General features: G+C 43.9%; 1 protein-coding gene across 3 annotated transcripts in view; it reads right to left on the bottom strand.

Moving 5' to 3' along the window:
* LOC141926182 (uncharacterized) overlaps positions 1-21,957 on the bottom strand; it is a 32,558-nt gene extending 10,601 nt beyond the window's left edge. The window contains exons 1-5 of one of the 3 annotated variants that reach the window (XM_074831548.1): positions 21,786-21,957; positions 18,814-19,031; positions 13,556-13,685; positions 9,657-9,814; positions 8,571-8,683 (exon numbers count right to left, since the gene is read on the bottom strand). In XM_074831548.1, the coding sequence (XP_074687649.1) occupies positions 9,698-9,814; positions 13,556-13,685; positions 18,814-19,031; positions 21,786-21,941 (621 nt within the window). In that variant the 5' untranslated portion in view covers positions 21,942-21,957 and the 3' untranslated portion in view covers positions 8,571-8,683; positions 9,657-9,697. Of the gene's footprint in view, positions 1-8,570; positions 8,684-9,656; positions 9,815-13,197; positions 13,686-14,602; positions 15,494-18,813; positions 19,032-21,785 lie in introns of those variants that run through there. The other 2 variants (XM_074831547.1, XM_074831549.1) reach the window with 2 other exon arrangements.
* Between the last annotated feature and the right edge of the window lie 1,353 nt (positions 21,958-23,310).

Raw genomic sequence — 23,310 nt, 5'->3', positions numbered from 1 at the left:
GGACCCACCGCGGGCTGAGGTTGGCATTTCACCCATCAGTTTGGGTCAGCACAGAGGGGTGCTGTGGGAAGGAGACCAAGGCCATGCAGATAAATAGTTCAGATTAAGTGCAAAACAGGCAAAACATCAGTAGAAGGTCCTTTCTGAGAGCGCTTTGGAGTGGTTCAGATGACCGAGCCAGCAAAAGGCACCTGCTCATCACCTGGAGTCGGAGTTTGCTGCAGTGATAAACTTGGTGACAGTGATTTCAGCAACAGCACAGAGTTGTTTGTTTGTTTGTTTCTTTTTTTTCCATTTCAATGTATTCAGCTGGTTCAGGTCAATGACTAATTCACTCAAAACTGAAAACATGATTGGGATTTGGAAGAGCAGAAAATGTGTTTTCCTCTCCCTATCTATGAATAAAAAATAGATATGAAAGGATAAGATCTGCTGGTTTTAGTATCTTGAAGAACGTGATGATCAGAAGCACTGAATTGCATTTTTTGAGTATAGATAATAGTATCTCCTTTGCATATTAACTTTATTAATGTAATTTATTAACTTCAGATGCAGAATGTGTAGAGAAACATGCTCCTTCCTTTTGCATTCAGCATTATTTTGGTGGATCTATTTAACTGATGAAATTAATGCCATTCTCACCGTGGTGTTACTGAACTCTTATTTCCATCCAAAAAGAAGTTGACAACTCATATAATAAAAAAGAAATTAAACGTTCAGCATTTTCATCCGTATAAAGATATAAAACACATAATCAGATTATGAAATATAATTGCATACATGAATGTAAATAGATTAAATAATACTGGGTAGCTCCCTGATTATCCAAAGGAAGTGCACAGTCAGTAAAACCCTTAGATTTGAACAATAATATTTAAAATCTGTTGATAATGAGAATAATCTCTCCTTAGGAGAATGAGCAGACATTCTGAGGGTGGAAAAAAAAGATAGATCACATAGCACATTTTTCCTCATTTTTAGTGAAAATCATATTGGAAAGCCACCCTGAATGGGTTTTAGATTGAATTTTCTTTAAATTTTGAGGGAAACAGACTTGTAGTTTTCTCAGAAAAAAAAAAAAAAATTGTCTTTCTGGTAAAATTTTGGGTTCCTTTTTTTTTTTTCTTTTTTCCTTCTTTTCCCTTGCCATCTCCTTGAAGTGGGAGTTCAGGCTGGGAGCCCAGGGCAGGGGTGGTGAGAGGCCAGATGCCAGGGGAGTGATGGGAGGAGGATGAGCCTTCAAGTCTGAATGTATTCAGAAATAAAGTTATACTATGAGCCTCAGCCTTTTGACTTTTCCTCTCTTTTCACAGAAATCCACCCTTCTTTTTCCTTCGCTTGACCCACATCTGCGTTAATTGGGATTTAGCAATTACACTCCTCACTCTACTTATTAAAAACACTTCATGTATGTCTGCTTTCCCAGCAGACCTCTCCTGTTACTTCTTCCTATCACTGGCTCTGTTGGTTGATCTGGCCATGAATATGGAAACAATAAAATTTGGGATCAATAGAGCCATTTCCAGCAGTCCCTCTGAGGAGGAGCTGGGGTTCTCCAAAAATTGCTGTAGGAAAAAGCAAAGTTGGCCAACTTTGTCTTGCAATGGGGGTGCCTCTTTCGCTGATGTAAAGGAGATGCAGTATCATCCCTCTTTACTACACATACACATGTGCAAGCATGCGTGTGCTGCAACCCGCAGTAACATACCTAACGCTGCATTTTTTTTTTTCCTCTTAGCTCCATCTTTAAAAAAATTTCCATCATTTTAGTGGTCACGTTGCACTAAAGCAGAGCATGGCTTCTCAGTGCCACTGCTGGGATGGCTCAGTTGCAACCCAGGATGGCGAGGCTCTAAAATGACACTAGCTGATCTCCTGAAATTCTGCTTTTTAGGCTGCATTTTGCTGTCTTGCTAAAACTAACCTGCACCTACAACAGCCTGGTCTTTATTTGCAGTGAAAGGCTGAGACCCAGCACTCTTCCTGGCTGATCGTGGGAGCATCTGGGGCATCGCGTTGCCGAAGGGTGGCAGATGACATTTGATGTTTGAAACAAGGTAAATCCACTCACTTTTCCTCACCCCCTGCCCACAGCCCCCACATGCAGCTCAGCCTGGGCTAACACGCTGTGGTAGGGGATAGCCCAGCCCAGCCTGGGCTTGGGTATCTGAAATACCTGAAGTGGGTCATGCAAAGCCGCCTTGGATACTGCCACGGCGAGGTACAGGCACGGCAATTAGTAAAATCAAGGTGTATTTCCTACATCATGCAGCTGGGGGCATTTTGCAACTCATTTTGCTGGAGAAAACTTGTTATTTAATTGCCTTTGCTGCTGCTGGATCAGATTCAAAATGAGTGGGAATATCAGGTCCTGCCAGATATATTCAATCATATTACTGCTTTTTTCCCTGAATGGATTTGATGTGCCAGTAAGCAGTGAAGCAGTTAAATACGGACATGTGAATGCCAGCAACGCTGTGATTTCAAAGTTAACACCCCACTAAGATGAATGAGGAAAACGTACGTCTCCCTCGACGTTTCTCTCTGTCCCTGTGGCGAGTTTAAGGGGAAGATAATTCATGATGGTTTGGCCAATTGCTAGAAGTAGGATATTTCCTATTCATTCTGATAAACTGAGAATAACATCTTATGCAGCCCCCAAATAAATAAATAATAATAAAGAATAAATAAATAATAATAAAATTCAGAATTATGGGTGAGGTGAGGCCAAGCCTTGTGGCGCTGCAAGAGGCTGGAGCTGGTGGGGAGGGTGGAGATGAGGCACGGTGGTGCCATCACACCAGCCCTGTCCCCACCAGAGGGGACGGGGCATTTTCAGTGGCCGCATCCTTGTGCCCAAGTAAAACTGGGTGGAGAAGGGACAAAAAGATACGTCTAAATGAGTCCAATACTGATTATTAAGTTCCTAAGAGGCAATCTAATTTAGCTATATAAAATCATGAAAGGGAAAGAATTAATTGATACTAATGAGTTATATGAGATAGCATCATAATTAATTCCTAAATAGAAAGAGGACATAGGCTGGAGTGAGGGGGGGAAATAAGACTGGCCTATATATCGTAATAGATTACAGAGGGTATTTGAAGTGAGAAACAAACTGACAAAGTCAGAGCGGGACAGAGTTATGAAATTGTGGCTAATGAAAATAAAAGCCTTTTCCGCACAGCCCTGACCATACCGAAAGCTGGGAAGCCCATGTACCACCTTTCAGGACCGTCATGGACCCCGTCCCTCTGCAGAAGGGCAAGGCTTTACACCAGGGATGCCCTGGCCCAACCTGCCTGTCAGGGAGAGCAAATACAAGACACTTTGGTGGTTGCTAAGGTAACTACACCAATTTGATTTGATTCCTCCCCCTGAAATAACATTGCGGAGTAAGTCGGTGGTTAATCCCACGGCAACTTTGCGGCACGTTACCTTACAGCTCTGGTATTGCTGCAGCAACTTACACAAAGAGTTTGGACGTGATACTCGGAGCAAAGTGGCTTTTTTCTACTCCATTTTGGACCTACTTACTCCTTTGGTGCATAAATCACAGGTGACCACTCATGCTGGAGGACAAAAAGCTTTGATGAATCACAGAAACAATAAATTTTACAGGGAAAGGGCATTCTTTTTTTTTGGAAATCCCATAAAATCATCATCACATGTTGATTCCACATTCACAAATACAAATCAGAGACCTCTGCAGCCTTCCTCCTGAATACTAACATTAAAAGTTTTGTTTGTTTTTTGTTCTCCACCTTAGGTTTAGTTTTAAAACAAACTCAGTTGGCAGAAATTAAATTTCAGTTACGTTACTGCATGGTGAAGCCTAAAGTATGCACATTTATCAATGCTGGTCACTTTTTTAGAGGGGAAATCATGGGTAACTCTTTGGAAATGAATAGTTGTGTTCACTGAGAGAAGAAAATAGTTAATAGCTAGGGCTCCTGGTTAGTAAAATTTCTACGGGCATTTTATAAAAAGGCAGCTTGACACAAGCTATTTGACAGTGAGGCAGGACATGCTGAGAATCTTCTTCTGGAAACAGGAGAAGCATCGAGCATCGATGTCCTCCTTACATGAACCAGCACAATTAGTAAAAACCTGCACATCATGGGGAAACCAGGATCTAGCTTGTGTCATTGAAGCTGCAGGAATTGTAGGTGGAGTTCAACAGGAATGGAGCTGAAGTAAATAAATAAATAAATAAGGGGTTGGAGAAGACATCAGGGTACCCCCGAGACTGGGGGAGAGGAGAGCGGCGCTCAGGTGCTGTTGTGGCTGTGCACACTGCCCTGAAAAAAACCACCCTGCCTTGGCCAAAATTCCTGTGTTTTCTGGCCATTTGCACTGTCAGTGCTTTAAATGCAGGAAAGGGGTTGGTGCTGGGGGTGGCAGAAGTGGCGGGACCGGCCGGCACCGCAGTTGATAGATGATCTGGTGCATTGGCTTGCGTTCAGTTGGGGTGAATTGGTCATTTTTGTGCTCAAAAGATGTTCCATACAATCTTTTCCATATCCTGTAGAAGACTCTTTCCCACTGAACAGCCCACAGCCTGATAAATGGCAAAGAAATATTAGTTTGTGGGATTAAGGTAATTTTTACATGTTATTGTGAAAAGACATGGACTTTGGTGTACAGTGAGTATCTCATCTCCACCTTGAGTTACAAGTGTAAACCAAGTAGCCACAATCAGCAACCAAACCCATTTGACCCTTGGCATCAAGGCCATTCACAGAAATAGTAATTATTCAGCTAATATGGTTCAGCGTGAAATAATTGTTTGGAATCAAACAATTTTCTGTCGCGGACAGGCCAGCTGGGGAACAAGCAATCTAGTTGTAAAATATGCTGTCCCCTAATGCAGCGTGGGGCTGCATGTATGATGAGGCAGTCAGGTGTGAGGCAGGACTACAAAAAGATGGAGAAATAAGGGAGTGTTTTGGCTAACAGCTTCAAATCCTTCTGCCGGGGTCCATGCATGTCCCCTTCTGCCACCCCCTCCTCCGTAACGGGCCTTTATCGTGCCCATTAGTCCAGATGAAGCCGCGCTCAAAAATAAAGCAAAAAAAAAAGGGGGGGGAAGGAAGGAAGGAAGGAAGGAAGGAAGGAAGGAAGGAAGGAAGGAAGGAAGGAAGGAAGGAAGGAAGGAAGGAAGGAAGGAAGGAAGGAAGGAAGGAAGGAAGGAAGGAAGGAAGGAAGGAAGGAAGGAAGGAAGGAAGGAAGAAGTTCCTGCGTTGGCTGCCTCCTCTCCGTTTGCGGGGTCTGGGGCTGGCTCTGCACACAGACAGAGCCATGTCAACAGCGAGGCGAGGGTGACATTTCCCTCTCTCTCAATTACACGGGAGCTGTTCACTGCTGGTATAAAACACACACTGCGCTCCTGCAAGATTCATTGTCCTGAGGTCAGCTGGAACTTATTGTCCTTGTTGCCTTGGAACAAGACAAATCTGACATCTGTAAGATTTGCTGTTAAATAATCCAAACCAGGAGTGGGACGGAGCCACACAGAGAAATGGAAACGTTTGGGCGCCGTGGTAGAAAATCAGTAATTTAGATACAAGGTGCTGATGCTCGCCGGCCTGGCGTGCCCTTAGTTTGCTATTGATTGCTTCTCCTAACATTTAACTTCATCTTTTAAATACTGCGTATACTGGAAGTTTCAAAGTCAGTGCTCACCTGCTAATCTTTCCCCAGTATAAATAAATTAAACATTAAATGGAAATAATCTTTGGATTTCCAGCTATCTTTCTTTGGGTTTGCCTCCTGGTTTAGTGCTGCCACTGGTACCTCCTCCCCATTAAATGCACTCGCGATGAAGTGTTACCAAATGACATGGAGATGTAAAACCATTTTAAAAAACTCCACCTCAAATTTGTCGGACACCCAAGGCAGTATGTTAAAAACAATCTGAACAAGAAAAATAGTTGGGATGAAGCAAAGCTTCCGTGCTTCACAACCAGAGCCCACCCAACAGGCTCCCCTCCGGATCCTGCTCGCAGGTGGAAAAGCCGCTCGGACGCTTGCACAGAGCTCTCCCCGAATGAGCTGCTGATAAATCTAATCCTGAAGGATTGGAAATGAGGTAAAAGAAATTTTGATGAAAATTATGTACATGTACTTTGACAAGCTCATAAACACTGCAGCCATGATAAGTTTTCTTATTTTTTTTTCTAAGACCTGACACAACTGTATAAGCCCAAACTCTAATTTTTACAGCCCTGGGTTTGGAGATCTGTCATTGGGAGATATAATGGAAAGAATAATTGCTTGGTGGCTGCACAAACAGGAGATGTGTTGTCAGGCTGCAGTTTGGAGGCTACATCTGGCTTCGGAAATGATTGATGCTGTCTCTGTGTGTGATTTGGGAAACCATTTTTTTTTTTTCCCCCCACTAATACAACCACCATGCTGAACCTTCGCGCAGCCGCAGCAATTAAATCATTATTAATGAAAACTTTTTATTTATTCCTTTTGCATCTTGGCGGCGCGGCTAGGCAACACGCAGCCCTCGCGGCGAAGGTAGGCATGTGATTTCAATTTGAAATTAAAAGTCATGTCTGAATAACAGAACAGCATTCTCATTTCCTAATACTCTGCTTTTTACTACTTTGCATTCAACTGTGAAAAGTCTTTTAAAACTCTGAACAGCAGTAAAACTTGAATGAATTTTTGACCCATTATTGCATAGCGGGTGCGCTTTCCAAGTTGGAGAGACTGCCAAGTTCTCCCCACCTAATATTTCCACTTTAATTGTGCCACTTGAGAAATTTACGTGCCTCAAAATATGGCATGAATCTTACGCTTATTGCAGTATCATTAGCAGCAACATTTAAGCAACATCTGTGTGCTATAGAACTAATTGAAGTAGCAGAAGTGGCAGCTGTAAATCCACAGGAAGATGGCAGTTTGCACCCAGCACTGCTGAGTTAGCGGGTAACTGTCAGCCTGTTCCTGCAATCTGCTCTCGAGGACTACGGTACAGGCACACAATGTCCAAAAAAATACAGCGAGTAGGCTAATGATCCTATTAACCACTTTGCTGCACCAATTTGGCTGTTTTTCCAGTTTCCTTGTTGAATTTCATTATATATTTCACTGTTCCAGTAAAAAGTCCAGTATGAGACATGTTCGCTTTTAAGCCGCTTACTTCAGGGAGTGAAGCTCCTTCTCAGTCGAATTAACGCACGAATGATTTTTTTTTTTCTTTTAAATTCTATATATTTCTCCATCTTTTCCATTGTTTAATTTTTCTTCATCACGCACGCCTCGGTGAAAAAGAACTTTTACCAACTGTTAATGCTGGTATTTAAAGCAATGACATTTTCCTCCCCGGGATGTAACATTTTCAATAATCAATAAAGCTGGGGGGAGGAGGGAAGGCTGAAGGCTTTTTTAGGTGTGCGGGTTAAAACACATCTTCATCTGAGCTGGGGATGCTGTGCGCGTGGCCTGCAGCACATCAGCCTGGGCACCGCCGCTGATTTAACTAATTGGTGATTTCGAAAGGAGGAAGGTGTTTAAAGTAGCATGTCCTGGTATTACCACATAATCCAGGCACTGGGGCTCAGAGTGTCTTGGAGCATCACCACTATTTCCATCTTCATTTGCTTCTTGGGTGGGGAAAAGCAGGTTTAGAAACCTTACAATCCTCAAATTAACATGGGGAATATAATGAAGCATTAAATATAAACGCGTTGGTGTGAAGGAAGTGGGTTTTTTTCGGAGAACCCCGAGCACACAGTGATTCCCCCCGCTCCCACTGGCCCCCGGCCACGGCACATCCCTCGGGAGCCGGGAAGGGGCCGGAGGAGCCCCCTCGCCAGGGTCTATTTGCCAACGGCCCGACTTCATTAGAAACCCGGCACGTCCGCCGGGCCGCCATGTGACAGGCCGGGAGCCGCCGGTATTTGTTGTCTTAATGCACAAGTACTCGGGGACTGAACTGATAAGGAAAAAACTGTTCTGAATCTGCTGAACTACACGCTTAGGGTGGCACGGACCCGCGCAATATTGAAAATCAATAGTCATGTGGCGGTTTAAAGGTTAGAGGTCTCCTGAATTAACTTTCTAGTACTAAATTACCAGCCCTTGGGTTTTTTTGGTTTATTTATTTATTTATTTGTTTCCCGTTTTGTAAAGACTGGAGAGATGCATTGACTTTAAAGATGCATAGCTCGCACCTAGTTTGTGCTCGGAGTGAAAGGAGAAAACAGAAAAACCTTTTAATACTCGGTGTGACGATTTAAGTATTAAGGTGTTTCTCATGAGCAAATTCAGATGGAATCCGGAGGTGTACAGCAATGTCAAATATGGTAATGGAGCCATCAGCATTATTAGTGGCCTGAAAATGAAAATACAACTCTAGGCCTTTTAACTCGCATCCTCTAAGTGCCTGTACTTGTATGATGTGCAATATTTAAATTAATGCATGTTTTATTTTTAAAAACATTTAGAAAATGTAAAGTAACAGTATTATTTGAAGTATTTATTCATTAGGAATGAACAAATAATGTTGTCACAAACAAATTGAATGTTTAGAGTTGAAGCCTGTGAGGACTTACACATTGCTTTTCACCCGTGAGCACAGCGCACTCCGGAGGACTATTCCAGTGTGTAGCTACTCACACGTGGAAGCATCTTCATGACTGGTCTTTAGCTCCTCTGCTTGCAGGTACTGCAAAAACCAGATCAGTTCTTATTTCATTGAATGGATTTCTTATTTAAATTTATTCCAATATTTCCCTTCCCCTTGTTTTCATTCCCCTAGGTACACTGGCGGCTTGAATTTCAACACTGAATATTTGCAACCTGGGTTAGTCGTCATCAGAACAGCTAATGGGGAGACAGGTCCCAGTGGCCCACGGGAGTCAACACCGTGGCTGTGGGAGATCTGGGCGCTTGGCAAATGTGCTGGGGGACAATCTGGTGGGTTGGCCATTAACTATTCACCATCTTTGCATGAACCAGCCTCGGGTTTTGGTCCCCTTTGTGCTGGATGCCCACCCTGAGTGACCGCACTGAAGGAAGATCCCAAGCAGCCATCAAGGCTTTGAAGTAGCAGGTTAAGGAGATGTGGCAGGAAAAAAAACAACTTCCAGGAATTTTAGACACTGCTAAAGCTTTTTCTGTCTGGGTCACAGACACTTCTCCAAAGCCTTATTTCTAGAAACACTTAACGGGTTTGAGTTTTATTGACTGCGTGCAGCTTAAATTTGATTTTCTCTCATCGCAGTGTAACTGTATATGCGTGCACCATCCCGGCTGGGTGCCAGGGCTGGGCCGGGAGCAGGGGCTGTGGGAGCGTGTCTCTGCCGTGGCCAGTGTGGTTTGGTTTGCCAGTCCTGCACCAGCCAGGCTGGAAACACAGTGGAACGAGTGGTGGCACATGCAAAAGGACACGTGCTGTTGGACGTACTGATGTGTGAAACCTGGCACCTGCTTTTGAGAAGTGTTTGTGTGCATTGAACATCATCACCTCAGCATATGCAGAAATAAAGTCTAAATTACGGGGAAAAGAACTGAGATAACCACTCAGGCCTAATTACTGAACTAAAGAAAGCATGTCTAAAAAACCCACCAAACTACACTTTGTAATGTTTTGCCAGAAAAACACCAAGTCTCTCTTAAAAATAAATTGTGAACTTAACCTTTTCAGCTCTGGCATTTTCAGAGTCTCTGCTAATAAGTGTCAGACCCATCCCTGCCATCGACACGTCCAACTTCTGTTTATTTTCAGGTGTCTTCCACCTTCGACTCCAACACGAGGACTGTGACCGCACCACTTGTACACTCCCGAAATCTGAACCTAAGGCAGACGTTACATTTTGATAAACAAACTCACAGAAGGATGAAGACCAAGTTGTAACTAGTAAAATAAAAATCTGCTGTTAAGCGTCTGCTTGGACGCCGTCTCAGGCAATACTTAAGCACATACACAATTTTACCTGTGTGAAGAGCCCTACTCACTTAATATGGGATTCATGCACCCACAAAATCACACATAAATGGGGTTATATCAAGGTAGAAACCAAAAAATCTTCCTCTGTTCATCTGAGATCTCTGCTATCATAAACTTTTGACTAGACAGTGCATATGATATATCACAGATCAAAGTTTCTAGTGGAGTTTTTCCTCAGTTACTGTATTTATATAAACCTACAGATTCCTGACATGTTGCATGGGCACAGGAAGAGCCAGCACTGTTATGGGTGTTTTTTTGTGTGAAAAAGAGCTCAAATTTTACAAACATTGTTTCAAAGCATAGTTTGAACTAACATTTTCTGGTTCATACATACATAAAATAATCCTATGGAAATGCTAAGATTTATTTTTTATAACTGTCATTCTTAACTAGTGCACAATTACCTTAATGTTTATTTCTATCAGCAATCATTAATTCCCATACTACTTCTGGACCATGCTTGCACTACAGAAATAATTTTAATTGAACATTTATTAAAATAAATGCTTTGTCAGGATATACCCACTCCATCTGGCTGCACTGGACAGGCATTATTTCCTGGATGTGTCTGCTTTATGCAACGTCTTCTCCCACAGCTCTCACTGACTACCAGAGATCATGATTAGATTGTTGTGGATTTTGCTCGGCAGCGTTTTCTGCCACAGCCCTTTCTGTCTCGCGGACATTAGCTTACACGCACACTCTCCGCAGGACTCTTCCTCTTCTGCTGCACAGAATAGGGTTTATTCTGGAAGAACATCGTTAGCCCACCACTCTGACAAAAGGCAGAGATCTTCTATAAATAACCCACCCAGCAAGGCTGGATGGGCTGTTTTTTTTTTTTTGTGGTTTTATTTTTTTTTTTTTGTGTATGTACATGCTCACAATTACGGGGATAAGAATTTTGATAAGAAATAAAATATGAATTGAGTTCCCAGCATTAAATTTCAGCCCTTGAAAATAAATGAAGACAAGCTTCCCCCTTTCTCCCTCCCCACAGCAGTCACCTGCTGACAAACAGATTCTGGGCACTATAAAGCCCTTTTTTAGCACACTTGCTCGCTTAGCAGCCAAACATTATTTTTATTGCTGGCATGACGGACAAACACAAAACAAATAGGGGACATGCAGAATTCAAAAAACAGAAGCATTGTGCAGTTAATCCCCTATTCACCGTCATATCAAAACACTTTTTTGTTACTTTTGCTGTGATTCATCGTAATGAAAGCCACTATTTTTACAGCGTATCTCCAACCCAAACCTGGTACACAGGCTTCTCTCTTCAGCCAGACCATGGGAGATTTAAAGCTGTTACTTCTCACAACAGGGGAAGTGGTGTTTCTCAAAACTTCAGAATGTAGCTTAATATTCATTTAACTGGTTGGGTTTTATTTATTTCTCATCAAAACCCTCTATAGTAGTAATCGGGAACACTGCATCACCTCCAACTTTTAAAATTTCTTTTCTGTCCTCCAGTCATTTTTTGCTCTTTCTTTGACAGCCTTGAGCACATGCTTTTGGGAGGTTCTTATGGTTTTTAGCATTTCTGCTCCATGTAGAAGTGCCTGAGACAACCAGGAGCTCCCCACAGGGCTGTGCGATGCCTACAAATGCTTGTGCAAGGTGGCAGGATCATCCAATATTTTGCATTTCCAGCAGCGCTGGGAGCGGTGGGCATTGCACAAGATGGGGGCTTTCCTCTTTCCGAGGATGGCACATCTTCCCTCGCAGGAATACGATATCTCAACAATTTCCAGAGGCCTCTCACATCAAGAAACTGAAGTGCTTGTGGCCCTCATTATGATATTCAAAGCAGGTCCACCGCAGGGAATTGAGCAACCACATTATTTTCTCATGTTGCTTTCTGTTTTTAGGGTTGCTTGTATTGATACGACCCTTCCGTAAGTGTGAAGAAATATTTAGTATCAAAAGGCTATTTTGAGTCAGCTCAATAGCACTAAGCCAGCTATCAAGTCCCAGATATAGCTCAGCATCCATGGTACCATGGAACTGCTTTGAAACAAACATATATAAATTATTTGGGTATTCCAGATAAGGGTAAAGAATAAATAAAGAGTGTACCTCTTCTTTCCTTCAGAAGTACCCTGACTTGCTAAGAAGCACTTCCCCAGGAGAGTAACTCTAGTTTCCTTTCTTAAGGCTATAACAGCAAAATTTTAGAAAGTTTTGGTTTGGGACATATCTAATTCCCACTTTTGCTTTAGCTGCAATTTCCACAGTCTTGGTCTGACCTTTTCTCAATAGATGGATGTGTCTTCAAAAATGAACATAAACACAATGGCAGTCTGTAAATGAGGCTGCGTTTCTTTGCAGGTGGAAAACCATAAAGCCATATTTAAAAGGAATTTATTGAAAGCTTTAACCATGTCTTATACCAGGACATACAGCACAGTGTAACAACGAGGCATCTCTGAAAACTGAAGAAGCTTTAATGAGATTTGAAAGCTCTGCAGATGATTGGACTGTTGCAGGTCCAAAAGCAGAAATGAAAACAGAGTAGCAGAGCACCTGATGTAAACCCCAGAGGCCACAGTCCCTTCCCATTGCTTTCAAACACTTCGTTCAAACCCGGAGGGAACCATGCACAGAAGGTGACTTAGGTAAAGGAAATGTTGGGATGATGGGTGAAGGAAGATGTGAAATTAGTCTTACCAAAAAAATGGTTGTGGTGAATACCTAGCACAGACATCATCCAAGCCCAGGGATTCAACAGGGACCAGAATTAACTTCCAGAAACTTGGAAGTAAGATCAAAGTGTAAGCTTTGAGTAGTCAGATATTCCAGGATAACATGTATATCCCTAATAACTGACCTCTGAGCATATTGGTTATACATCATTTTGCAGAGCATTTGAGACACAATATTTCTACGAGGATTTAATTTGACAATGATGGAACAATCTTAATTTAGCAGAATGTCTTCATTCATGGATGGCGCATGGTGTCGAATCAACAGTCAGTGTATTTGGTTTATTGACTTCTGTTGTCAGGCACTGAAGACTATGACTCACAGACACTTAGCACACACTACATTTTTTTCTTATTCTGAAAGCTTTTCTGCAAAATATGGTTAGAGTCATTCTCTGTCCAAGGAGGTAATGAATTCACTATAAAAACATGACATTAATTATTCTTCTGACTGTGATAGCAATAATGAGACCTAGTTTTCCTCAAAGAAGTGTAGATAAACATGACTTTATAATTACATTTTCCTTAATAACTGATTGATATATTTGCTGGTTATCAAGTTACAAAAATGTGTTTTGAGGGAAGATAACTGAAAGCCAGGTTGAGATCAAGATGGGGATGGTTTTCGAGCTCGAGAACGTTCAGATGGACGACTAGGGCTCAGGGCCATTGCTGGTTTCGATTCACAAGGTCCATATTAAGCTTCCAGTAGGATCCATGTCCTCGTCCAGCCTCTCGGCAGAGGAATGGGGTAGAACACGGGGGCCCATAGCCTGACCTCCAACCATGTCCCGATCTCTCCCAGCTCCACAGGGCCGTTGGATGGGTCCTGGGACCCTCTTCTGAAAGGTGCCACCATGGCATAAAAAGGACCTACCTCCAGTTTTGCTGCCTTGCTCAGCAGTGGCAGGAGATCGGTGATTTGTCCAGGAGCCTCTAAGGCACAGGCAGGTAATTCACCATCAAAAGCTTTGGCTCCAGCACCAAACACTGGAATTTGGAGATATCTGTTGCAGAGTATCACAAACCAAAGAAGTTTAATGGTTGACCATGTAATACAGAAATAAAATTGGGCAAAAATTATATGCGGTTTCAGCCTATGCATGGCAAACAGAAATCTGCTGGCTTATTTTATGAACAGAAAAGGCTTCCTGCTTAAAAGGTTAGACAGAAATTTAAAAGGTAACTTGCGATGACAGTCAAGTTGTGAAAAAAGAAAAGAATCCAAGAGGCGTCCCTGAGGAGAGAAGGGAGCACAGCAATGTGACCATCAGGTACTCATGTGTCAAGGACAGATGATCTGCCCATCATAATTAAAGAGAGAGACTTAAAAAGAATCTCAGGGAACAAGGAGGTGCCAGGAAAACTTCAGTGGAGCCGTAGCTTTTTGCTCAGACAATGGGAAACGAGGAGGAGAGGAGTCAGTACGAGGTGGTTCACAGCAGGGACAGCTATCCTGAGCTGACAAAACTTCCCGGGCTCTGCGCTCGACCTGTGATTAATCGCCCAGACACACAAAGCACCGGCTGCGACCAGGAGCCATCCTCCTAATGCATGTCACAAACTTCATAATTCCACTTGGAACGAGACAACAGCAAGTTAAATTCCTGGATCACTGTCACCGTGTCACTTACAGAAGAAGTTGCACCGGGGAACAGTTGGCTATTGGAGTAATTTGAATGGAAATGTCAGTTTTCACAACCTATGATTTGAGGTAAGTGCCCTGCTATTATACAGCAGCTCTGTCAAGCAGCCGGGGCTGAGTGCATGCCGTGACCTCCTCTCGGCAAACGCATCCTCGTCCCCACAACTGCCCCAGCCTCTTCCCGCAACCCACCGCCGCCAAAAAATTAACATTTCCTTCTCGGCAACACCCTTCATTCACAGGGACAAACATTGTCTGTGTCTTCCCATGTCCTGGCCTGATTTTAATTCTAATTTTGTATTCTGTTCAAAGGTATGAGCTTCAAAACCGTACAGAAACAGTGAGCTGTTTCTGAATAAATTGATTAATTGAGATTCGCATTGACCTCTGGGCAGGTTTCGTCTGAGTAAGGACTTCAGAATATGGTCAATATGTCTTACTGCTAAATACTTGCAGAAGTTGCTACATAAGGTTGTACACATCTTATACACATCTGTGACAGATTCAGTCGATTCTCTGTGCTGTATGGGAAAAAAAATACTTGCTGTGCAGAAGTGCCACAGTTTTGTCTAGTACCTGCCCTTCAGTAACACCTTTATACATTATATATAGTTTTATTCAGATATTTTGGTATTTGAAAGGCAATGCATCCAGTGCACAACTTGTGCACTGATTTGTCTAGAATGATTCAGAAGGAAATTTAGGAAATTCAGGAGATAAACCAGCCTAGCTATCAAGCAGAGGAGCTCTCAAATGTTTAACTTCAACCAGTTAAACATCAATTCAAACCATACTGATTTAAAAGCATCCAAACACAGTATTCCCCCAATTTAACTAAATTGCAGCCTTTATGAAACCTGAATAAATGCATGTGCAGACCTGACCTAAAAGTGGTAGAAAATAAAAGCAGGAAACACTGGCTACGAGTAATCCAGCTTGCAGGAGGATTGAAAGAAAAAGGGGATGTAAGAAAAAAGGCCATACAGAAAGTTGTCGTGAGATGCAAAGGGCATCGCTGCCACCCCTTTTTGAACCAGTCTGCGGGATCAGCATCCCTCGGTGTGGGCCAAGACCAGTCCTTCCTGTGCCCATGTACTCTCACATCATCAGCCAGCCTGTACAGGAAAAGCTTGCACAGCCAGGTCCCACGCAGGTAAAGTGGTCCTACATCTGCAATTCAAAAAAAGGAGAACTAATTGACCTGAGAGATCTTCTCTTGCCTGTGGATGAGTGTACTGGGCTCCCAGACTTGTGCGTGTGGAGTGCTGGTACTGGGAAGCGACAATGGGGTAAGTGTCTTTTGTGGGTTTCTCCTCCTTGGACAAGCAGGTTGCCTTATTTTACAAAAAAAAAAAAAAAAAAAAAAAAAAAAATCTTGTTCAAAAGAAGAGATATGACAGCAGGATATTTGGAGTTTGCTATCCTCTATATGCAGGGGATGATAAAGAAACTATTGTGCTGTTTATACATTGCCCATGGTGCCACTGACGTTGGGGTATCTCCAGGCAAAGTGAAGCGCAATTACTACTATTATTTGTACTTTGAAAGGAGTGGCTTAGTGAGTTGGTAAATATAGTTTTCTATGCCAAACACAAATACTGTGGGAGAAAAACGCTTCTACAAAATGCGAAGCAAAAGAAATGGAAAACAAGTCAAATTTAGATTTTGCCTGCAGGACAACTGACAAACCAAGAAGCTTTCCTAGCTTCAAAACAGCTACTTAGATCACAGGTGGTTGTAGTCTTAAAGGGTAAAAAGCAAAGCTGTCTCTTTTTATGGTATCCTTTTCAGGCTTCCTACTCCGTCGCAGCCACCAGGCTTTTATGTGTGCCCAGGCAGAAGAGGCTGGATCCTGTTGCAACACTCTGTTGGACTATAAACCAATGATATTTGCTTTACCTGTGCACTATCTTCCATGGAACAAAACAACATTTACATCTGGGATCAATTTGCTTGAAATTAAAGTGCAGCTGCTATATCTCTTCTGCATCAAAAGTATAGTGTTAAGGCTATAACATACAGACAGTTACACATTACTTTGCATTGTAATATTTAGATTTGTGTCATTTTCCATCTGAAGTAAAAAGCATCTTTAAATAAATGAGTGATCTTATACTACATATTTTATGGGCTGTGTACTCAGCAAGATATATCTACATTTGCAATGTGCATGTACTCATCTCCAATTTCAAACTACGTATTTAGACCTTGAATTTTAATGCTTAAACAAAAATGCAGTGGAGGAATAATTTGGACTGTATGCTCTGAAAAGTTCTGCTGTGTTTGTACAGGAGGGTTAGATGAGTTTTGTAGTATTCTCAGGTAAAAGATGAGCTTTTCCAGTTCATTACTGCTGATCCTTTCTCCCTCCCCTGTGCACAGAGGGGGTCTCTCTCAATAACCCCCCTTTAAAGCTGGGATGCACAAGCTTTTTGACAGGGAGGGTGACACTGGCAGCTCACCAGCAGCCAGTTTTTGCATTTCCGTCGGCATACATGCCGTCCTTACAAAGGATGAATGCACAGGGCTTTTATTATTTACATATAAGTTGCTGAAAACGCCTCCAAAGAGAGACTGTGAGTTTGGTATCTGTGAGAAAGTGACTGCAGCTACGGAGTGATCCCTGCTGCCGTGCCGGGTGGGAGCAGGCTCCAGAGCGTGTCCCTGAGGTTACCTCCTCCTGCTTGCCTCTCCTGGACCTGTGCCGCTCAGTACCTGCACCGACTGACCCACCACACAGCCCTCTGCAGCTTCTCAAGAAGTGACCGGCCAGGAGATGGTGGGATCTACCACCCTATCACCTGAAACAGAGTCACTCAGCTGCAGGTCGTGGGCTTGGCTCCGCTCTGTGTTGCCATGGCCAGGAACTGTTATTACATGGTCACCCAGAGCAGTGCTTTGTGTCACGTTTTGCTCATTGTCATCAGAAGCTGACAAGACCTCCACCTGCAGCGGCGTCCTGCCTCCAGCACAGGGTCCCTGAGGACGTTCACCACCAGGATGGAGCCAACTGGTGAAGGCAGACAGGACATTTCCTATCACTTTTAGGTGTTATTCATCCCCACACAAAGACCTATTTGCTGCAAAAGGCGGCCAGCAACGCACAACTACAACACACCATTTTCTGAAGTCTGGGGACAATGTGGCTCTGAGGTTTCCAGTCAGTTTTACCCAACACTGCTGCTTCTTAGCATGGTACAACTCCCTGAAAGGAGGGTGCAGAGAACTGGGGATGAGTCTCTTGAACCAAAGAACAAGTGACAGGACAAGAGGGAATGGCCTCGAGCTGCGCCAGGGCAGGGTCAGACTGGCTCTTAGGAAGGATTTCTTTGCAGAAGGGGTTGTTGGGCGTTGGAATGGGCTGCCCAGGGCAGGGGGGGAGTCCCCATCCCTGGAGGGGTTGAAGAGTCGGGTTGACCCAGCGCTGAGGGATCTGGTGGAGTTGGGAACGGTCAGTGTGAGGTTCATGGTTGGACTGGAGGAGCTTCAAGGGCTTTTCCAACCGAGATGATTGTGTGATTCTGTAAGGCTCTATGTTTTAATTCCTCTCCAGATCACCAAATTCAAGTTTGATTGATTGCTGACAATCGAATATTGCAATTGGCAGAAGTATGTAGGAAATGCACTCCAACTGGGGTGCTTAACAGGCTACCAAAATATGAGTCCCCCCCCATAAATAAGCAATCGTTTGAAAAGAGGTTTGGTGCTCTCCAAGAGCTTTGAGTGCTCTCCCCCAGGGTTCTTCTGTACCCCCAAATCTTAGACAAATGGCAAGAGCCGTTCAAAAACAATAAAATTTCCTTCTGAAACCAAAGCTATTAACCTGCTTTTGCTTTTCAAAAGAAAAAAAAATAATCTACATGACATTGGAAAGAGGACTGGAGTCTGAATTTTCATAGAGTTTTCCCCTATAGTTCCCAAACAGAATTTTTCCCGTTTTCCAGAGAAAATGGTCTCTATGGTTTAAAAAGCATATCTTGCTCCACAATTCTCATATTGTTTTACTGCCAATGGCAAGAAACAATTTAAGAGAAAGCCCAAGAAAACAACTGTCCAGGATAACAGCTATCGAGCACAGAGCCGGGCAATTTAGTGAAATCAAGATCAATGGTTATGTAGGTCATTTCAAATACAGAGTATTCTACCTTAAAGCACAGCAGATTGGTTGAAACAAAAAATGGAAGTGCAACATTTTCAAGCTATCATTTCCTCCCAGCAGCTGCAATATTTTGTTTCTGTGAAGATGAAGCAGACTTTTTTTTTTTTTTTTTTTTTGCAACAGTCATACACACGCCGCAGCCTCCGTTGCGCACTGCTCACACCAGCTGCACAGGAACCCCAGCAGATAAAACGCTGTAGGACCTCAACATCTTCTGCAGCTTTGGCAAAAAAAAGGAACTTTTTCCAGAGCAATCCCGCAGTGGTTGACATAAGGACATATGACTGTGGAAGAGTGGATGCTGCTCATCTAAAACAGTCAGATTACGTACCTGGACTTTATCCACTGCCTGGAGAAGAGAGACAACCAATTAGTCCAACACAGCTTCTTTGCCATACCCAGGTTGGAAAACAGATTGAAGGGGTCAAAAAATTCAGAAGGCTCCACATGATCTGACATTTGCCTTGTCACAATTTTCTTGACAACCAGAAGGTTGGAGACAGTTTGCTGGTCATCAGGAGCGGCGGTACGGGAAGACTGATTACCGAGCTGGGGATGAGAAACCGGTCAATTAACGCTCCGCTCATTCTCAAAACAGTGATTTCTTCAATAACTCAGGATGGGTTTAGTCTGCTCATTTTAGAGGACAAACGTGCTGTAAAATTAGTTGCTGGAGTATGCAAACACCTCTTTAGTTTGCAGCCCCCCGGTGTTGCTTCTGCAGCTACAGAGGTGATCTCCAATTCAAGCGATATTCGGAGGCTCAAACTTCATCCCAGTGCTGCTCTTTTTGTGCTCAGTTGCATTTGCACAATTATCTCCACTGCAAAATGCATCGGGGGTGGTTGAAGCGACTTTCGTGAACCATATATCGGTTTCATTTCAATTTTTGCTTTTACTTCCCATTTTAATTTTTGGCTACATTAAAAATAACTCTCCGCAGAATTCATTCTTGGTATGGGAAGTTCCTCAGCCTGTGATATGGGAGTGGACATTCACCTGCCATTATTACTAGGGTGAGCTCTGTGCCCGCTCTGGCTGCTGCCCTGGTATTACGCCCGTGCAGCCACGCGCTGCCTCTTTGCCTTCAGCTACCCTGTGTATCTGTCAAATTTTTTGGGTGTCTGACATCTACTGCAAGGATGAATTTATACAATATCCCGATGTCATTTTATAGATAAAAATCAGAATAGTTTTATATTCATCCCCCATATTCTGTGATGTAACCCCGTCCCTACTGCCACCCACCCATCACAGCTGCTGCGAGGGGCTAGGGTTCACCCTCCTCGCTAGCTCGGCCCTATCGCCGCTGTCAGAGAGAAACTAAAAAGGCCAATAGCCCCGAGAACAAGAGTTGTGTGTCCTAGCAGAAGTAGGACATTTTGACAGGTAGAGGTGGAGATCCTCTCTACTAACCCACTCCTACTGGTCCTGCTCCAAGCCGCAGGCCTGAAGCGGCTCGACCTCTGCTTTGTGACCAGGGGTTAATCTTACTGAGCAGGGCAGTTGGGATGATGCTATTTAGATAAAGCTTTAAAAAATGCACTCCAGCCCAAATAAACCCTCCCATCGGTGCAAATCTGGCATTGGCTGGAGGTTGGGTCAGAGCTTCTCACAAAGAGGGGTCCCAACACACGCAGTCTTCTCCCTCCAAATGAATTTATACGAAATAAGGCTGTTTCAGAAAGCCTTTCGAAGAGACACGACAGCTACAGTAGCTTGGCTCAAGGGGCCGTGTTAAGGACAACTTTCTGCAGGTTCTAGATAAAATAAAAAGGCATTTTCTCTCTCTTTCCTTAGCGCACAGTCCTGACCCTGCCGTGTCCTTTGGCCGCACAATGTGACTTTGCTGGCGTCACCCCAGCTGGCGAGGGCGAGGGCTGGGACCGCAGCACGGGACATGATCTCGTCTGTTTTCCTGCGAATTACGGCAGTGGCCTGTCGGATCACCTCTCCTCTGCTCCCCGTGCTCCTCCTCTGCTCATGACTGCTGCCTGCTCCCCCTCATTCCGCCGCAGGCAGCACAGGCTCGCTGGGGACCCCGGGGGGCACCAGCAAATGCAACCAAGTCAAAGGGGAGAGGGGGGACGGGCTCAGCAGGTGCTTTCCAGCCATCCCAGCTGATTACTCAGGCGTCATCCATATTCCGGCTGGAGAACACAAAGTTTGTTACCGCGTCGCTTTAACTCTGTGTGTAAATGATGATTCGGTACAACAGCTCACGCTGCAATATTCTGCTAATTCTTCAAAACCTCTAAACCTCGCGAGGGCTCTACCTGCAGAAACTCCAGGGCAGGCACACTTTGGGTGAAGCACTACCCCAAGCCTCTTATGAGACAATTATCTATAACTAAAAATATAAAATGGTTTTGTGATTAGATTTTGCTTGCAAGCGTTTTGTTCAGAAAGGACAAAGGTATTTTTTCCCTGGGCATGATGAAGAAATCATCCCATTGCACCAGTTATTTTGTTATTTGACTACTGAAAGACTGCTGCTTGCCCACTGCCCCCTAAAATTAAACCTGCATTTATACATCATGCTGATGGTAGTTTCAAAAGCATATAAAATCTGTTTGCTTGATAAAAGCAGGAATAAGGACCATGTTCAAGGCTTACACTTGTAGAAATTCTGGGTCATAATCAATGTTGAGCTTCCTAGGAAAGCTCAGCCATGACAGCAAAAAGTCAATTTAAAAAAGCAGTAATTTTTTGAAACGTCAATGGAAATACAATGGCTTTTCCTTCTGTTTGCCGGAGTTATAAAGGTTTAAGTCAAGCCTGGATCAAAATACACTCAGGATTCTCACTCCTGGTGTCCTGCCCTCATACTCTGGCCACAGCTTCAAGCGGGAACTGCCGAGGGCTCAGCACCGCACGGGCAAGCTCAGATCTAACTCATGGGATGACTCCAATGGCCAACTTAGAACTGAGACATGCGTTTTTGACATGGAATTAGGTCATCTCAGCGTTCATTGGAAAGCGAAAATCGCATCATCGCAAGGTCGCTCTCTTCCTTCGGTAAAAGGGTTGCAGCTGCTTTTTTCAGTAACTACCATCAGTTCCGCACTTGTGGTCACTTTATTTTAATTAACCACCGTCTCTCTCAGCCCAGGTTGACCCCCATCCTCGAGGGCTGCCCAGGGCCAGGCTGGGCAGAGCCCCCCGCTCTGGGCTCGACCCTCATCCTCCTCGCTCGCTGAGCTCACGCTGACTTAGCTCTGCTTTTAAACTCCACAGCACCTACATGCAATTTGCAGCAATAATTTCCACAAAAGAAGAGCAATGCCACAGTGAATAATATACCTCAGGTAATGCCAGCATGGGTCCAGATCCGATGGGCGCCCTGTGCTGCCCTGGCACTCGCAGCATCCATGGCTGGATGGAGGTGCTGGACCAACACCCGTTCTTCTGCAATTTCGATGAAGATTGGTCAAGGAGAAGAGCCCAGGAGTCCTCCATGCTCCTCACAGCTCTCTGTCACGCTCAAGGACTACTCACTGCAACAAATAAAAAGCCCGGTTTAAAATAACTAAACAAGGCACTTCGAGAGGTTTTAAAAAATTGATAACTAAACATAATTTACGGGATCGATCTTAATTACTGCCCAGGCAGAATTTTTGTCTTCTGGCTTTTTTCAGTGAAAAAACCCCACCCACCCAACCCAGCCATTAATGAGAAACGTTAAAGGCTCGTTAACAATATCCTTTCATCAAGGCAAGGCGCTGCCAGCGCCCCGTGCTCACGTCAATTTTCACCTTGCGGTCCAGCTACCGCATCTCGCCGCGGCTGATGGAGCCCAGACCTGCTGCTGCCGCCGGCTCCGGGCAGGCTGTGCCCCCCACCCCGCAGCCCCTGCGGCCCCTAGCCCCCCGCTTTCGGCTGCCACCCACCCGTTACTTCACACGGGCCGGGGGCTGGTCTGGATCACCGGGTTCCCCCCACCGGGACTGGGAGGGAGATGGAGGTGGCTTCCCGCCTTCCACCTTCAGTCTGCAGTGATGGGGACAAGGGTGCCCCTCCTCACTCCCCCTGTTATAGTAATTTGGGGAGAAAAAAAGGGGGTTTGAACACTGGGAGGGGGGGGAAGAAAAATAAATCAGATTTGCTCCTCGCTAAAAATGGCGCGCAACAAAAAATAACGATATTGAAAGCCAATCATCTGGAAATCCCAGACTCAAGGAGAGGGAGAGATTAAAGGTTTTGCTAGGGCAGGTTTTCTGAAAAAAAAAAAAAAAAAGAGAGAGAATAACTGGGAAAAACGCGCCTTTTTCATGGCACAAATTAAGTGTATTTATTTGTTGCTCACAGCCTACGTGTGCTATCGGAAACAAAAATAGCACACAGCCCTTTGACAAGCTGCATTTGCACATCAGTGTAACTGAAATATCCTGTCTGCTTTAACAGCAAGTGAGGGGACTCTCAGTAATATTTTCCATTGTTTTTAAAGCACGGAGCGGAGGGGACAGCCGCTCGCCAAGGGCAGGGGAGTCTGACAGAGAAGCCTTTGAATGGTATTTCTATTCAATTTCTGTAAGAATATAAAAGGAATTACAATTAAATCTGTAAATGCAATTCTTCGAGGATTTTTACATTCCTGTAAGATCCTTACTGAGAAATTACTCTTGAAATAGTACATAAATCTTACAGGACTCCCCTTGGATTACTGCGCTTTAAGTTTTTAAGCAATCTTTCTATAGGTTTATTCTTTATTGCATTTTCTTTAAAGAAGCAGGTCTTCAGCACCGTCTTTCACAATAAATAAACATTTTAATACCGAGTCTCTCTCTTTGACCTGGGTGCAATACATACCATAAATATTATAATTTTA

Source organism: Strix aluco, chromosome 7 (assembly GCF_031877795.1).
Source record: "Strix aluco isolate bStrAlu1 chromosome 7, bStrAlu1.hap1, whole genome shotgun sequence".
Taxonomy (NCBI): Eukaryota; Metazoa; Chordata; class Aves; order Strigiformes; family Strigidae; genus Strix; species Strix aluco.
The sequence above is the reverse complement of the archived record's forward strand: the minus strand, read 5'-3'. Positions and strand labels throughout refer to the sequence as shown.